At 45.0% G+C, this 17069-nt stretch overlaps 2 protein-coding genes across 2 annotated transcripts in view; both read right to left on the bottom strand.

Annotated features, from left to right (window-relative positions):
• The window catches only part of LOC147446389 (26S proteasome non-ATPase regulatory subunit 13 homolog B-like), a 79457-nt gene that overhangs the window by 17772 nt on the left and 44616 nt on the right, over positions 1-17069 (bottom strand). The gene's annotated exons all lie outside the window — the stretch shown is intronic.
• LOC147446390 (uncharacterized) overlaps positions 16310-17069 on the bottom strand; it is a gene marked incomplete at its 5' end in the record, with an annotated part of 4213 nt that continues 3453 nt past the window's right edge. The window contains 2 exons of the mRNA XM_086525964.1: positions 16310-16465; positions 16903-16969. Of these exons, the coding sequence (XP_086382090.1) occupies positions 16310-16465; positions 16903-16969 (223 nt within the window). The remainder of the gene's footprint in view (positions 16466-16902; positions 16970-17069) is intronic.

The following is a 17069-nucleotide window of genomic DNA, read 5'->3' as shown; positions in this document are numbered from 1 at the left end:
GCCATAGTATCGCATACTAAGCTTTGGAAAAAGCCTCTCCTTTCCCTTTTTCGTGCCTTCTCAAAACGTAAGAGCACCCAATCATCCTCCTTCAATTTCATGTCGCGACGATGGCGATCTGCTGCCTTTATCTGTCGTTCTTGAGACTTCTGCAAAGTCTCGCGAACCTTGGCAAAAGCCGTATCCAGATCTCGCATATATTCATCCGCTTCAAAGATCTTATCTTTCGTGCTCAGGAAGGGTGGAACCTTCGCAGCACCTTCAACAATCTCAAATGGCGCCTTCCCCGTAGAAGAGTGTATCGTGTTATTGTAGGCAAATTCCACCAAAGGTAAATATCTTTCCCATTGAGTCTTCTGATCTGAGATATAAGACTTCAATAAATCTAGAACCAATGAATTGGCAATCTTGGATTGCCCGTCAGTCTGCGGGTGGAACGATGACGAGAACTGCAACCGCGTGCCAATGTTCTCCCAAATTGCCTTCCAAAACAAACTCGTAAATCTGGGGTCTCCGTCGGAGACAATCGTCTCAGGCATGCCATGTAATCTGAAAATCTGGGCCACAAACAGTCTCGCTAAGTGATCCAGCTTTATTGTTTTCTTCACTGAAATGAAATGAGCCTGTTTGCTAAATCTGTCAAAAACAGTCCAGATACCATCACGGCCACTCTGTGTTCTCGGGAGATCAAAAATGAAATCCATCGCTATACTTTCTCACGGGCGGGTGGGTATGGGTAAAGGCTGTAACAATCCCTGTGCCTTATGCCTGTGAAACTAGACCTTCTGGCATACCAAGCAACTGCGCACAAATTCTTCCACATCCTTCTTGAGTCTCGGCCAAAAGAAGTATCTCTCTACCCCTTTCATGGTGGTAGCAATGCCGCGGTGACCCGTAAAAGGTGGACATTGGCATTCAGTCATAACCTTTTCCCTTAACGGTTGTGTAACGCACAACATAGTCTTTTTCATCAAGTAGCCTTCCCGAAGGAAGTATCCCGCTACTATCTCCCCATCCCGTATCCTTGTGAAAATATCTGCAAGATCTGTATCTGTGGTATACTGATCGACCATATCCTCGAAGCTCCTTGATGTATCGCGGAAATAGCCAGAACCAACGGTTTCCGAGACAAAGCATCTGCCACCACATTCTTCTGTCCCTGCACATGGACAATCTGGAAGTGGACCTGTGACAAGATGTTCGCCCACCGCATCTGCTTCACCGAAAGCTGCTGCTGTGACAAGAAGTAGCGCAAACTCTGATGGTCTCTAAAGACAGTAAAATCCGCTCCGAGTAGGTAATGCCGCCACTGAGTAAGAGCATGGATAACCGCCAAAAGCTCTTTCTCATAGATCTGTGCTGTCATTTCCAGCCTAGAGAACAAACGGCTCTCGTAAGCTATGACATGGCCTTCTTGCATCAAGACCGCACCCAGACTACGACCATAAGCATCACAAAATACTTCAAATGACTTCTGCAAGTCCGGCAAAGTCAAATCCGGTCCTGTAGTCAATTTCTCTTTCAATGTCTGAAAGGCGACTACCTTTGTGGATCCCAACGAGAAAGGGACTCCTTTCTGTATCAAGATATGCAAAGGGGAAGCAACCTTTGCAAACTTTCAAATGAGCCGTCTGTAGTACGAACACAATCCCAAGAAGCTTTCAACTTCATGGACATTCTTCAAATCGAGCCAATCACAGATAGTGTCTATCTTGGCCGGATCCATTTGCACTCCTGTTTTGCTGAGACAAAGTGTCCCAAAAAAAAATATATCTCTGAAGTATATGATCTCTGTGTTCTACTTCATTCTTGGAGAAAACAATGATATCATCAAAGAAAGTGCCAACAAATAGCCTATACTCTTGAAAAATCCTGTCCATCATCCGGTTAAATGTCGCAGGAGCATTGGTTAAGCCAAAAGGCATCACCAAAAACTCAAATAACCCAAAAGTCGTCCGAAAGGCTGTCTTGTACACGTCTCCCGGCGCGATTCGGATCTGATGATATCCACTCTTCAAGTCAATCCTGCTAAAGCACGAGGATCCCTGTAACCTGTCGAGTATATCATCGATCCTAGGAATCGGAAATCTGTTCTTGATGGTGATTTCGTTGAGGGCTCTATAATCGATGCACATTCTCCAAGATCTGTCTTTCTTCAAATCCAACAACCGTGGAGAGCAATACGGTGAAGTACTATGCTGGACAAGACCCTTTTCCAAGAGGTCTTTCACTGGGTTCATAATCTTTTCATTCTGTACTTGGCTCACACGGTAAGGTGGCCGGTTCGATGGCATGCTTCCAAGTATCAGATCAATGGTATGATATTCAGGCCCTCTAAAAAGCAATCGGCATGAGTGTGGAGAAAAAATCTTGGCGTTCTTTTGATGAGGTCAAAACATATTCAACCTTTATCCATCGTTCAATTCTCTCCCAAAAGAATGAGTAAGAAACTGAAGTTCATCAAGTACAATCTCGAAGCCCTTCATTTATCAAAGTCGCTTTCTCGGCCCGTAGTCAACCACGGCGTAGTTCTTGTGGTACCAAGGAATCCTGAGTAGAACGTCACTCGTGTGCCCTAAACACCCCTGTCATTGCAAACGAAGTTTGCCCAATGCTTGGTGTAATGGCAACACCCCATCCGGGTGCCAATCGAACTACCTCCGCCTGTGGCGTCAGTCTGTCGGACGTAATTCCAAATCAAGCCGCCAATTCCAAGTGAAAAGTAGTTGGCCTTGGCTCCTTCAAAAGAGCTTCCTGATCCTTCACTTTGCCCCAAAAGCGGCAAAGTTTGTACTTTCATTCATTAGATTCGGTGCAAGTCCCATGCCATGTGGTACCAGTTCTGCTTTTCTGCCACGTTCTTTAGCTGCTCTCGACTTCCAGAGTGAATGGCAAAGCCCCGCTTCGCATGACTCATCAACTCCTGAATAGAAGCTGACTTCTGTTCCAAGCAGTGATCTCGGATCTCTGTAGGTAGACCCAAGGTGAACCGCTCAATCTGTTCTCTGAACGAGATCATCTTGAATGAAGAGGCGGGTAGAAAAGAGCTCCAAAATCTTTCACAATAAGCATTGATTGTGTCACAAGACGGGCACCACGTGCCAATAGAAAAGAACAGACTGAACAAACTTTTAGCACTTCAATAACAACTGAACTGGAAGAGAGAGAGAGAGAGAGACGACACATGACACGGAGTGGTGGAATTCCACCCCAGAGAGTATTGGCCCCAAACCTTGGCACCCCTTTCGGTATTTCTTTATATTATTGTTGATTCGCAAAGTACAACAGTCGGGGATAACCTCCTCTGTAATCTACGCGCTAAAAAGTGTCAGAGAGGGCCCCCAAGGCTCATATTTAAAGGCCCAAAGCCTAAAAGTATCAAATATGAAAAGCTGACCCCAAAAAATCACTTTCCTAAAATTCGGGATTTTCCTAAAAATCTGCCGTGAATTCCAAGACGTCCGTACAGGTGCCACATCATCATATTTTGATGTGCAAAGTCTATTGAGTGTGTTCTGCTTTCTTTTTAATGCCTTTATGTCACTTGGGGCCCCATCGAACAGGGTCCCCATAAGTTGGTAGGACTTCTTCTTCTATTACTTGTTCTTCTTAGGGTTTGAGAATTAGGGTTTGCAGGTTTTAGGGTTAGGGTTTCCAAAATTAGGGTTTGCAAGTTTTAGGGTTAGGGTTTTCAGAATTAGGGTTTCAACAGTTAGGGTTTTTGGCAAAAATTAGGGTTAGGGTACCTGCTCTCGGGCAACCACGTCATCACTTTGTGACACTTCTTCTGCTACTTGTTCTTCTTAGGGTTTAGGCCCCTCGGCCGGCATCTGTAAGTGGGCTCCATTCTTTAGGCTTTGACACGTCAGCAGTTTGTTACAGATTGTATCTTTCTTGGTCATCCGAAGATGGTTCCAAGCAGCTCGTATATCTCGTTCATATTCTTGCGTCAACCAAGAAGAAATAAAAAGCTTCTTAAATTTCAACCATTTAACGGGCGCAGTCTTGTTTAAAAGAAGCGTGGACCACCAAGTACGAGCATTCCCCTTCAAGTAAGAGGCAGCTCTCCGAATCTTCGAGTGCTTTCAATAGCGTCCTCTCGCGAAAGCAATGTCAAACTGTTGTATAAAAGACAAAGCCTTCGAAGCATCTGAGTATCCTGAAAAACTGTCAAACTTGATCGAGTGGCCACCTTCCTTAAACTCTCGGACTTTCTTGCTTTTTTCTTCGAGAAAGTCATACTGGTTAGCTTTGTAAAAATTCTTCTTGTTCGCATAAAAGTTTCCGTCATCGGAATCTGAGCTGTCTGTAGACAAGTCCTCAGTAGAACTGTCAGTCTCTGGGCAAGATTTAGTCTTCTTTGCCTTTTTCTTGTCCTTTCCGAAGCTTTGTTTCTTGCTTCGCTTTTTACCTTTTCTGTCTTCTTCGCTCGAATCTAAAGACCTAGAAGAACTATCAAAAGAAGAAGAAGAATTCGGTACTCCTTCAAATCGAATACGCTTCTTCTGTTTCAAAAGTCGACTGACGACCCAAATATCCCGGGAAGTCAGTGCTTTTCTTCTGCTTTTTGCCGTGCTTTTTGGCTTTTCTTTTGCACGTCAAAACGCTGAGCAATCCGTGCATCAACCACCTCTTCTAATTCCTTCTCTGAATATTTCTTGTGAGCAAAAGGTTTCTTGAGAGTGGGTGTAGTGGTTTTCTGCCACTGCTCATGCACTTCAAGTCTCGCTCATATATTTTGCAAATTTTGGGTCCTTCGCAAAATTGAGCATCATCTTCGTTGCATCACCGATCAACTGGCGACGCTCCATCTCTCGCCGCTCCGCTGAGTAGGCCGAGGCGGGCCATACTCTCTGCCGGAATCTTCGTTGTGATCCCTGCCCGCATCTCCATATGCAGAGGGAGTCGACTGATCCTTGCGTGAAGCCATAGGTGCCGCGGAAAAAATTTGGGGATTGGATTTCCCGTAGCAGAGAAATCGGCCGTGCTCTGATACCACTGTAACAGACTTGGACACTCCAAGTCAAGAATCAACCGCGACAGCACCAAATAACCACTTCAAAACAAGTCACAGATCACAATAGATTTACACTGGCCCGACGGAGTTCCGTGCCTAGAGATATTGGCCCCAAAGACTGGCGCCCCTTTCGGTATTTCTTTTTATATTAATTAGATCAAAGTACAAGAGAGTGGCTAGGGTTTCACTCTCAGACTCTGCGTCCAGATGCTCTGAGAAGTGAAGCCTAAAGGTTACAAGGGATGCCCAAAAGCAGAGCCCCAAAAGCTTCAGAATCAAAAGCCCTGAAAGCAAAAGCATCTACTCTTTCTCTCTCTCTCTGAGAGTCCCAAAGAAAAAACAAAAGACTTTTTCTCTCTCTCTTTCTGAGAGTCTCACTGAAAGAAAAAGCATCCTCTCTCTTTCTCAATTGCGTAGCCCAGAAAGCTGCTTTTCTTTGGCGCAAATTCCGCCATAAATCACGAAATTCCGTACTGCTGCTGCCACATGGCACCCGACGGCAGTTTTAGGGTTTTGCTGAAATTAGGGTTTCAGCCAGGAATTAGGGTTTGCTGCAATTTAGGGTTTCTGGCAGTTTTTAGGGTTTGCAGGGATTATAGGGTTTCAGCCTGAAATTAGGGTTCAGCTGCCCGTAGCCACGTCATCACTTTGTGACAACCCAACGATGAAGTCCATGGAAATACTCTGCCACTTGGCATCTGGGAGTTCCAAGGGATGTAGCAGGCCAGCTTTCCTAAGGCACTCTACCTTATTGACCTGACACTGAGTGCATCTCTTCACATAGCTCTCTATGTAAGAGCGCATTCTTGGCCAATAGAAATATCGCTTGACCAAAGCCAAAGTTCTTTGGATGCCTGGGTGCCCAGCGCTAGGAACCTCGTGGCATTCGCACAAAATCCTTTGTCGAAACTCATCGATTTCCGGCACGCAGACTTTTTCATTTATGAACAATAGTGCACCTTTAACGGAATATTGTCACTATCTCGTTTCCCTAGCACGACTCACTTGGTCTCCGGATCACCCAAGCTTGTACGCGAGTCATGCCCCGCTTCAACCTCGTTACATAGCCCTCGGAGAGAGATCTAGAAATCCGTCGCGATTTCAGCCATACACAAGGCATTAACCTCAGGAATCCTGCTGAGTACATCGGCAACTCCATTGCTGGATCCTTTTCTATAACGGATCTCAAGGTCAAACTCTTGCATAAGCTCAACCCATCTAGCCTTCAGCCCACTGAGGTCACCCTGATCACAGATATAGCGCAAGGAATGATAATCTGTCCATGCAACAAACGTAGAGCCATACAAGTAGTGCCATTTCCTCAGGGTGTGGACTACGGCGTAAAGCTCTTTCTCATACGTTGGATAACACATCTCAACGTCAGAAAGTTTCTTACTTCCAAACGTAACAGGACGTCCATCCTAGTATAATGCCGCACCAATAGCATAATCACTATCATCCGTTTCAATCACAAACAGTTTGCTAGGATCCACAATGTGCAATATAGGCGCAGTAGTCACCAAGTGCTTTAGTGTCCGAAACCTCTCGTCGAGACGCTCATTCTAGACAACAGGGGGGTTACCTTTACGGTGAAGACCCAAAGTCTTTGGCTCTTTCACCCCTCCTTTTGAAAGTTGCGTAAGAGGAGCAACAACTTTAGAGTAATCCTTGATAAACTTGCAAAAGAATCCAGTAAAGCCCAAACTGACCAAGGCTCACTTCTATGGGAAAAAGTGATTTAATCCCGTCGATGGAACCATGAAACCGGCCTGTTCAATCCAAAAAGGGCGGTAGACCTTACTTCAAACCTTGATTTAGCTTTCACCCATTATTAGTCGTCTACTTTACCTGTACTTTCAAGACACAACAAAGGGGAGAGGGATACAGGCTGCTAGACTGCACCTGTGTATGAGTAGACCGACACCAAATTGGCCCCTAACTTAGGCGCCCCTTTCGGTATTTCTTTATTGTTTAAAAGAGGGAATAAACGTTGTGGTTCCCTACAAGCTGCCCCGCACAAACTTCGTTGAATTTCGACTGTTCCAGCCCGATTTCGGCAACATAACTGTACTAGGACCCTTCACAATCATTATTCCCACGCATTAAATGACTTTCCCGACGCATACGGGCACTTTGCAAAACCTGGCGAGAATCTGCAGCACGCTGAATTCTCTGTTTTCAGCCCCAAAAATGCGCCAGATCACCTGTACAGCGGTGCCCTCGCGTCCCCGAACCTCCTGGGGGTATTAGGGTCCGTTTAGGGCCAAAACCCCAAACCTGCAAAAATACACAGCAGGCTGTAATTTACTGTTTCGGGCTCCGTTTCGCGTGCCGGTCGCATCCGTAGCAAGTCCTCGAGCTCCCGCACTTGTAAGGCTACTTGCCCTTTGAATCGGAGGAGATTTCTGGCGTGAAACCTCTCCGAATTCACCTGTACCTGCAGGGGATTAGCCGCTAGCTAATCTAGTACCTGTGCAAGAGGCTCTTGCCTCGGCAATCGCGCATGAACCCACACAACTGTACATTGGTCAATTGAAAAGCCCACTAGTGGGGCATAACATACTGCCATAGAGGAGAGAGAGGGCAGTGCGTAGCGTGCAGGGCATCACTCCTGGCACCGCACTGTACATAGGAGGGAAAGCAAGCACTCCATAGCTCTTAACCTGTGAAAAAAAAAAAAAAAAATGAGCCTCTCCCAGCTTAAAAATCAGCGCCACTTCTTGTTGCATGAGGAAAGTGCACCAGAATGTGCCACTTGGCGCATTTACAAGCATTTTCCCGTTTCGGGGTTGCCACCTAAAAATCTCCCAACCGGTTGCCCAGTTGACTTCACGGCAGAGTAAGAAAATGTTCTCCTTGTCATTCCGGAGGTAATGACGCAAACACATTTTCAGGTCCCAAAATAGCAGTTCCCTAAATTTTAGGAGATGCTGCCATTGTATCTTTCTAGGTCATCCGACCCCCTTTGTACACTGCAGCCACACAGAACTAAAATGTAGCCTCTGTAGCAAAGGATTCCACTTTGGCTAGTCAATGACCCCACTTTGGCTAACCATAGTCCTTGTCCAACCTTAGTCCCCTCTTGCGCTCAGGCTTGGACTCCCTCTGAACAGTTCCACACTAGCTATGCAATGCAGGGCAGTTAGATTTCCCGAGGGGTGTTTCCAAAAAGTGAAAGTAAATAGATAATAAGAAAGAAATCAACAAAAAGGATAGATAGTAGTCACACGCTGGTGACATACCCCCCTCTTGAAATCTCAAACGTCCTCGTTTGCATCTATGTCGTACATGCTCACAGTCAACACTGATGTATTCAACACCTGTCGACACATGTACGACACATACATGCTCATTGTCAACCCTGGCGTATTCAACACCTCATCGACACGTGTATTGCCTATGCGTGTGAACCCTGCCCCAATGACATAGTGGTAGCTTCGCACTATGCCATTGCTTTGAGTCACTAACTTTCCAATGACAAAATGGTAGCTACACATTTTGCCACTGTCTTATAGTACATGTTGGATCCCGTAACACTTTCGAGCATACCCAAACCGACAGTCTAGGAATGCAGTTACGCATGTACTCTTTAATAGAAGCAATTACTGTATCCTTGACAAACTGACAAGAAATACTCACTTCTATAGCAGTAACCAAACTTTTGGACATTCCATAAGAGCAATTGCCAAACTAACAATCTGTACAGCTCTAACATTAATATAACATGTATTTGATTTGAGCTCACTTTAAATACCATCTACATCATTTGTTTCAAAAGACATTGTCACACTGACAATCCATGTAGCTTTGAAACTCAAGGGGTCAAGGTAGGTTGCAAATCGAAGGCAAGTTCACCTTCTTCCATCCACTTGGCATCCATTGGTGGATAGTTTCTGAACTTTACCAAGTAACGCCTAGCAACCTTGCCTTTCACTTTCCTTTCTTTGTGTGCCAAAATCTGTTCGGGGACCAAGATCTCGTCAAGTTCCTCGACTTCCGGCTGATCTTCAGCTGGCATATCCTCTGGCACATCACCCACATAGGGTCTGAGGAGACTCACATGAAACGCATTGTGAATCTTTCAATTGTCAGGCAATTTCAGCCTATATGCAACATCACTGATTATGTCGCACACTTGAAAAGGCCCATAGTAACGCATGCTGAGCTTTGGAAACAGTCTTTCCTTGCCCTTCATCTTCTTTAACCTTGCCTTTTCAAAGCGTAAAAGCACCCAATCACCAAGTGAAAATACCACTTCACGACGGTGACGATTAGCTGCTTTCTTTTGCTTTGCCTGAGTCTTTTCTAAAGCCACTTTGACCTTCTTGTACATTTCATCCATGTCCTGAACATACTTATCTGCTTCAAATATCTTGTCCTTTGTATGCAGTATGGGAGGAACTTTCTTGGCACCTTCAACTATCTCAAAGGGTGCCTTGCCAGTTGATGAATGCACTGTATTATTGTATGCATACTCCACCAATGGTAAATACTACTCCCACTTTCCTTTATGCTCTGACACATAGCACTTCAGCAGATCTAGGACAGTAGAATTTGCCTCTTCTGACTGCCCATCTGTTTGAGGATGAAATGACGAAGAGAATTTGAGCGTGGTGCCCATATTCTCAAACAAGCCTCTCCAAAACAAACTTGTCATGCGTGGATCACGATCGCTAACAATCGACTGTGGCATGCCATGATACTTGAAAATATTGCTCATAAACAAGCGTGCCATCTGATCTGGCTTTATCTTCTTCCTGACAGGAATAAAATGAGCTTGTTTGCTGAATCTGCAAATAATGGTCCAAATACCATCATTTCCTGTCTGTGTTCTCGGAAGATCAAAGATAAAATCCATAGCAATACTTTCCCATGGTTTATCTGGAATAGGTAGTGGTTGCAATAACCCTGGTGCCTTTTGCCTGTCAAACTTGACCTTCTGGCAAATTAGGCATTCTCGCACAAAGGCATCCACATCTCTTCTCAATGTAGGCCAGTAGAAGAATGTCTCAACCGCTTTAATTGTGCATCGATACCACGATGCCCTGCATACGGTGGGACATGACACTCTTCCATAACTTTGCGTCGCAATGGCTTTGTGACACACAATCTGCCATGCATCATCATGAACCCGTCTTTAAGAAGATAGTGTTCATGACGTTGTCCATCCATTAGCTGCTCGAAAACCCTTGCAAAATCTTCATCATTTGCATATTGTTCCCTCATATCATCAAGTTCATGATGATAAGGAATTGACACAGCTGAAATTTGTGGCTTCCTTGACAAGGCATCAGCCACAACGTTCTTCTTGCCTTCCACATGCACAATCTGAAAATGGAACATGGACAAGATATTTGCCCATCGCATATGCTGCTCAGATAACTTTGTCTGTGTCAAGAAGTATCGCAAGGTCTGATGGTCCGTTTGGACAACGAAATCTGCACCTAGCAGGTAGTGTTTCCAACTTAAGAGTGCATGAATCACAGCCAGTAACTCTTTCTCATAGACCTGCATGGTCATCTCTGGCCCTTGCAAAATTCTGCTCTCATAGGCTACTACCCTGCCATCTTGCATTAGCACTGCACCAATGCTACTACCGCAGGCATCACACTGGACCTCAAATGACCTCCTAAGATCTGGCAACACAATGACTGGATCTGAAGTCATCTTTTCCTTTAAGAGATTAAAAGCTGAAATCTCTTTCTGTGTCCATCTAAAGGTGACTGCCTTCTTTTGAAGAGCATGTAAAGGTGAAGCAATCTCAACGAAATTTCGGATAAACCTTCTGTAATAGGAGCATAGTCCCAAGAAGCTTCGGACATCATGCACCGTCTTCAAATCTGGCGATGACTTGATCGCTTCAACTTTTGCACGATCCATTCTGACACCATCCTTTGAGACAATGTGTCCGAGAAAATGAATATCTTCCAGAAAAAATTCACTTTTCTTTGCATTGATGAGCAACCTATGACTGTGTAGCTCTTCGAACACAATGGCCAAGTGATGCCTATGCTCCTCTTCATTCTTTGAGTAGACTATCATGTCATCAAAGAATGTACCAACAAACTGCTGGTGTGGACGGAAAATTCTGTCCATCATCCTATTGAACGTAGCAGGAGCATTTGTGAGACCAAAGGGCATCACTAAAAATTCGTAAAGGCCAATCGTCGTTCTAAAAGCAGTCTTGTGCACATCCTCTGATCTAATGCGGATCTGATGGTACCCACTCTTTAGATCTATCCTGCTAAACATAGCTGCTCCTTCTAATTTGTCCAGAATATCATCAATTCTAGGTATAGGGAACCTATTCTTGATGGTATTCTTGTTCAGTGCACAGTAGTCGATGCACATACACCATGAGCCATCCTTTTTCTGCACCAACAACACCGGAGAACAAAATGGAGATGAACTGGGCTGAATCGGCCCCTTTTCTAACAGCTCCTGTACTTGGCCCATTATCTCTTTCTGCTGAGCCGCACTAACCTTGTATGGAGGCTTATTTGGTAGGCTACTGCCTGGCACCAAATCTATCGCATGGTCCTCGGGTCTCTCTGGCAGTAATTGAGACGATAATGAATCGGAAAAACAGTCACTATACTGTTGTAAAAACATTGACCTTTCTTTATCTAGCACAGATAAATTTGATTCATCACAATCTGACACTTCACGTGCAAAAACCAAGTACGCAGAAAGATGCTTTTTCATTACAGAAGTAATAGCAGAAGCTGATACAGTGGGAATAGACTCCCCTTTAAGCTTTACATCCAGAATGTGAGTCTTTCCCCTGCTCTGTACAGTGATCTTTTTGTTGTAGGCATCCATGATTTCCTGTACACGAAATAACCAAGGAATATCTAACAACACATCACATCCGTCCAGTGGCATGATGTAAAATTCTTCAGCATCTACATAGGACTGGATATGTAGGCGCAACTTTCCAATGATGGGTGTCACAGCCTCTGTATGGCCAGGACATGCCAAACGTGCCTCTGCTGTATACCGCATCTCTTCAGGTCTGATTCCCAACTTTGAAGCCAATTCTGGGGAAATGAAGTTGGCTTTGGCACCTGGATCAAAGAAGATAAGCACTGTTTGATGTTTGATCCCTGACCTTTCCCCATGCTCTGCAAAGCTCACTTGCATCTGAATTTGGCTTGTCGCCCACCATATCTGGCACTAGACCAGCCATGGGCTTTCCTTTCCTGTCCTCCTTGTCTTCAGAATCAGCTGGCCTTTTCTTTGTAGGACAATTGTAAGCAATATGGCCAGGCTGCTCACAGATAAAGCATTTGTTCTCTGACCTAAGGACCTTCTTTTGCTCTTCCGACTTGCCAGGAAAACATCTTTTCCATTTCTTCGTTGGTCCCTTTTCTGATTCAGTTGTAGCTTTGTCTTTCCCTGCGTTGGCTGGCTCCTGAGTCCCTTTCGGAGCCTCCTTGGGAACATACTTCTTCGCTGAATTTTTCTTGGCTGATCCTTCCTTGACGCCAGTATTGAATTCACAATCTTCTCCCTTGAGCAAACCATTGCCAGTGTTTGCTACCTCGATGAGTTGCGTCAAAGTAGTGACTTTGGTCTTCGTGCAGTATTTTCTCAATCCTTTGGGTAGGCCACAACAGTACTTTTCAATCTGTTCTGTCAATGGCACAAACCTATAGGAAGTTACTAGAGGTAGAGCTTTCCAAAACTTCCGATTGTAGCCATCCATATTCTTGCCAGTGGCAGCATTAAGCTGGTGCCATTCTGTCATGACATCTGCTTCAAAGTCATTAGATAGCCATGCTGCTGCAAAAATCTGCTTGAAGTAAATCCATGTGGACGGAGCTTGCCCTTGAAGCAATAAAGTTGTCCACCATTGTCCCGCATTCCCTGTCAAGAAAGTGGCTGCCTTGCCGACCTTTGAAGCCTCTGTAAAGTTTCCCTCTGCATAGGCCTTGTCAAACTGCTGGAGGAATGAGAGAGCCTTCTTCCTGTCATCAAACCCTGTAAAGGTCGTGAAAGTCACACCTTTGCCACCTTCTTTGTACGGAGTTGGCCTCTCCAGCGGCGTTAAATTGTCATATGGCAGTGACTGAAACATGGGAACACTGTTAGGGTTCATTTGTGTTCCCTCACCGCAATTAAGTTGACCTGGAAATGCCATATTTGGCTGCTGATTTGTAATTCCAGCCATACCAAAATTTGCCTGTGGCATCCCAAATTGGCCCTGAGTGCTTTGAAACCCTGGTAGCATGCCCGTGACACCATACATGGGGTTAGGCATCATCGTTTGAGCACCCCCGAACACTATTCCTGGCGTGTAAAACTGATTTTCAGGTGCATGGCTCTGGAATACCAATCCACCTCCAAAATAGCCAGGGTGTACTGAAGGTGGTGGGAAGACTTGTTGCATAGCCTGTAGGTTGCTTCCCTGCCCATTAGAACCAGCTATAGGCTGTTGAAAGGTGGCGGGCTGAACTGGTACAGCTTGAAAAACTGGCATTTGAGCCACCTGTTCTTGCACCTTAGGCACAGGTTGTGGAGACTGCATGTTCTCCGTTAAGTGTACAGGTGTTTCCATTGACTCTGCAGTATGAATCACCTGTGCTTGAGCCTTAACAGGCTTTTGAATATGATCCAGTGACCCAACTTGCTGAGACGGAAGAGGAGGTTGAAGAAAGGCTAAAAACCTCCGGTTCTGCATTACCTGTGTGAACATAGCCACAGCAGTAGCCAACTGGGTCCTGAATATATCATCATCCGTCTGGGGTGGTCTTGAAGACTCACCCACTTCATGTGTCTGTTGCCCCTGCGAAGAGGAAACCTCTTCAGTCACATCATCTGGTCTGTCAACCATAATTGCAATTCCCTGTGTCCGGTCTATGATCCCCTGTGTCTTCAAGCCCAAACTGACCAAGGCTCACTTCTATGGGAAAAAGTGATTTAATCCCGTCGATGGAACCATGAAACCGGCCTGTTCAATCCAAAAAGGGCGGTAGACCTTACTTCAAACCATGATTTAGCTTTCACCCATTATTAGTCGTCTACTTTACTTGTACTTTCAAGACACAACAAAGGGGAGAGGGATACAGGCTGCTAGATTGCACCTGTATGAGTAGACCGACACCAAATTGGCCCCTAACTTAGGCGCCCCTTTCGGTATTTCTTTATTGTTTAAAAGAGGGAATAAACGCTGTGGTTCCCTACAAGCTGCCCCGCACAAACTTCGCTAAATTTCGACTGTTCCGGCCCGATTTCGGCAACATAACAGTACTAGGACCCTTCACAGTCATTATTCCCACGCATTAAATGACTTTCCCGACGCATACGGGCACTTTGCAAAACCTGGCGAGAATCTGCAGCACGCTGAATTCTCTGTTTTCAGCCCCAAAAATGCGCCAGATCACCTGTACAGCGGTGCCCTCGCGTCCCCGAACCTCCTGGGGGTATTAGGGTCCGTTTAGGGCCAAAACCGTAAACCTGCAAAAATACACAGCAGGCTGTAATTTACTGTTTCGGGCTCCGTTTCGCGTGCCGGTCGCATCCGTAGCAAGTCCTCGAGCTCCCGCACTTGTAAGGCTACTTGCCCTTTGAATCGGAGGAGATTTCTGGCGTGAAACCTCTCCGAATTCACCTGTACCTGCAGGGGATTAGCCGCTAGCTAATCCAGTACCTGTGCAAGAGGCTCTTGCCTCGGCAATCGCGCATGAACCCACACAACTGTACATTGGTCAATTGAAAAGCCCACTAGTGGGGCATAACATACTGCCATAGAGGAGAGAGAGGGCAGTGCGTAGCGTGCAGGGCATCACTCCTGGCACCGCACTGTACATAGGAGGGAAAGCAAGCACTCCATAGCTCTTAACCTGTGACAAAAAAAAAAAAAAAATGAGCCTCTCCCAGCTTAAAAATCAGCGCCACTTCTTGTTGCATGAGGAAAGTGCACCAGAATGTGCCACTTGGCGCATTTACAAGCATTTTCCCGTTTCGGGGTTGCCACCTAAAAATCTCCCAACCGGTTGCCCAGCTGACTTCACGGCAGAGTAAGAAAATGTTCTCCTTGTCATTCCGGAGGTAATGACGCAAACACATTTTCAGGTCCCAAAATAGCAATTCCCTAAATTTTAGGAGATGCTGCCATTGTATCTTTCTAGGTCATCCGACCCCCTTTGTACACTGCAGCCACACAGAACTGAAATGTAGCCTCTGTAGCAAAGGATTCCACTTTGGCTAGTCAATGACCCCACTTTGGCTAACCATAGTCCTTGTCCAACCTTAGTGCCCTCTTGCGCTCAGGCTTGGACTCCCTCTGGACAGTTCCACACTAGCTATGCAATGCAGGGCAGTTAGATTTCCCGAGGGGTGTTTCCAAAAAGTGAAAGTAAATAGATAATAAGAAAGAAATCAACAAAAAGGATAGATAGTAGTCATACGCTGGTGACACGTGCATTCTTCAGAATGGGCCAACTCTGCACTCTATCCAGCTTTTCGGGGCCAACGCGAAATCATCGCAAATAATAATGACCCAAATACAAAAGCTCTTTCTTTAAGATATTCGCACTCAGAGGCTTTAGCATAAAGCTTCTTAGCTCTCAGTACTTCGAGAACAACGCGTATATGCGCCAGATGCTCAGACAAACTCCGGCTGTGAATCAAGATGTCATCGAGAAATACAACAACAAAGTTCCTAGAAACGATCTCAGCATATCATTCATCACCTGCTGAAATGTAGCTGGAACGTTGGTCAAGCCAAAAGACGAGCAAAAATTCATAGTGACCATAACGCGTATGGAAACCTGTTTTAGAAACATCCTCAATTCTGATTCGTATTTGAAAAAAATCTGATCGCAGGTCCATCTTCGTAAAATATAATGCTCCATGAAGTCGATCTATCAAATCGTCCACACGCAGAAGCGGATATTTATTATTGAGAGTGAGCTTATTCGACCCCTTGTAATCCACGCAAAAGCACATAGTGTTATCCTTCTTTCGAGAAAGTACCACAGGTGCTCCCCACGCGGATTTTCTTGGCTGAACAAAACCCCTGTCGGGATAATCTTTAGCTATCGTTGAATCTCCCCTCAGTTTTACTAAATCGATAGGATTACTTCGAAAAAGGCTGACTACTAGCCACCAGTTCAATGGCATGATCTACCATTCTCAAAGGCGGCAAGCCAGGAGGTAGATCGTCACAAAAAAAATCCTCAAAATCAGTCATGATTTCTCAGATAAGGGTGGATTCTTCAGAATCCCGAAGCTCAACAGAAGAACATGAATTATTTTTACGAAATTTAGAGATAGAAGTACCAAGCACTAGCGAATCAAACCAAGTAAATGGTATACATTGATAAAGTCAACATCAAAAGACTTTGTATCTTTAAACATTTCCAAAGCAGTAACAATTGGTATTGCAAACCCATTATCTACAGAAACCTGATTACAAAGTGAAACAGGCACATGAGGCATGTCCTGTTTAACAAAAACAAGAGAATGATGTACATAGTCTATATACAACGTATCCTGTTTATCATAAAACCATGGAATTCCTAAAATAACATCTGCTCTATCTAGGCACATAATGTGGAAATCCAAGTTCTCTTTGTACTCAGCTAGCTCGAGCGTCAAGTCAAGAACCATCTAATTCCATACATCCATATCTTCGCCACGAGCCATCTTCACCCGATACTCATGCTCATTGTCCCGCATCTACAGGTGCAGTTTCTGTACCAATTTTGCATTCATCACAAAATTGCATGAGCTTCCATTGTCAAAGGAGTACGGTCACGTTGTGATCATTGATCTTCCCGGGAAAACGGAGAAGATCGTGCTTATCAACACCTTGGCGCTCAAAGTACAATTAGTGCATGAACTATGCGCTAAGTGATGGATTTCAACATCATAGTTACCTGAGATCTCGTAAATTTGAACCGAAGGGACGCACCACGTGCCAACGGAAAAGAGCAGAATGAACAACTATAAGCACTTCAAATGACAACTGAACAGAAAGAGATGCACGACACACGAGGTAAGGAGTGGTAGCATTCCACCCCGAGAGAGAGCATTGGCCCCAAAC

The sequence above is a fragment of the Adiantum capillus-veneris genome, chromosome 12 (assembly GCF_014529385.1).
Source record: "Adiantum capillus-veneris isolate H3 chromosome 12, ASM1452938v2, whole genome shotgun sequence".
Classification (NCBI taxonomy): Eukaryota; Viridiplantae; Streptophyta; class Polypodiopsida; order Polypodiales; family Pteridaceae; genus Adiantum; species Adiantum capillus-veneris.
The sequence above is the reverse complement of the archived record's forward strand: the minus strand, read 5'-3'. Positions and strand labels throughout refer to the sequence as shown.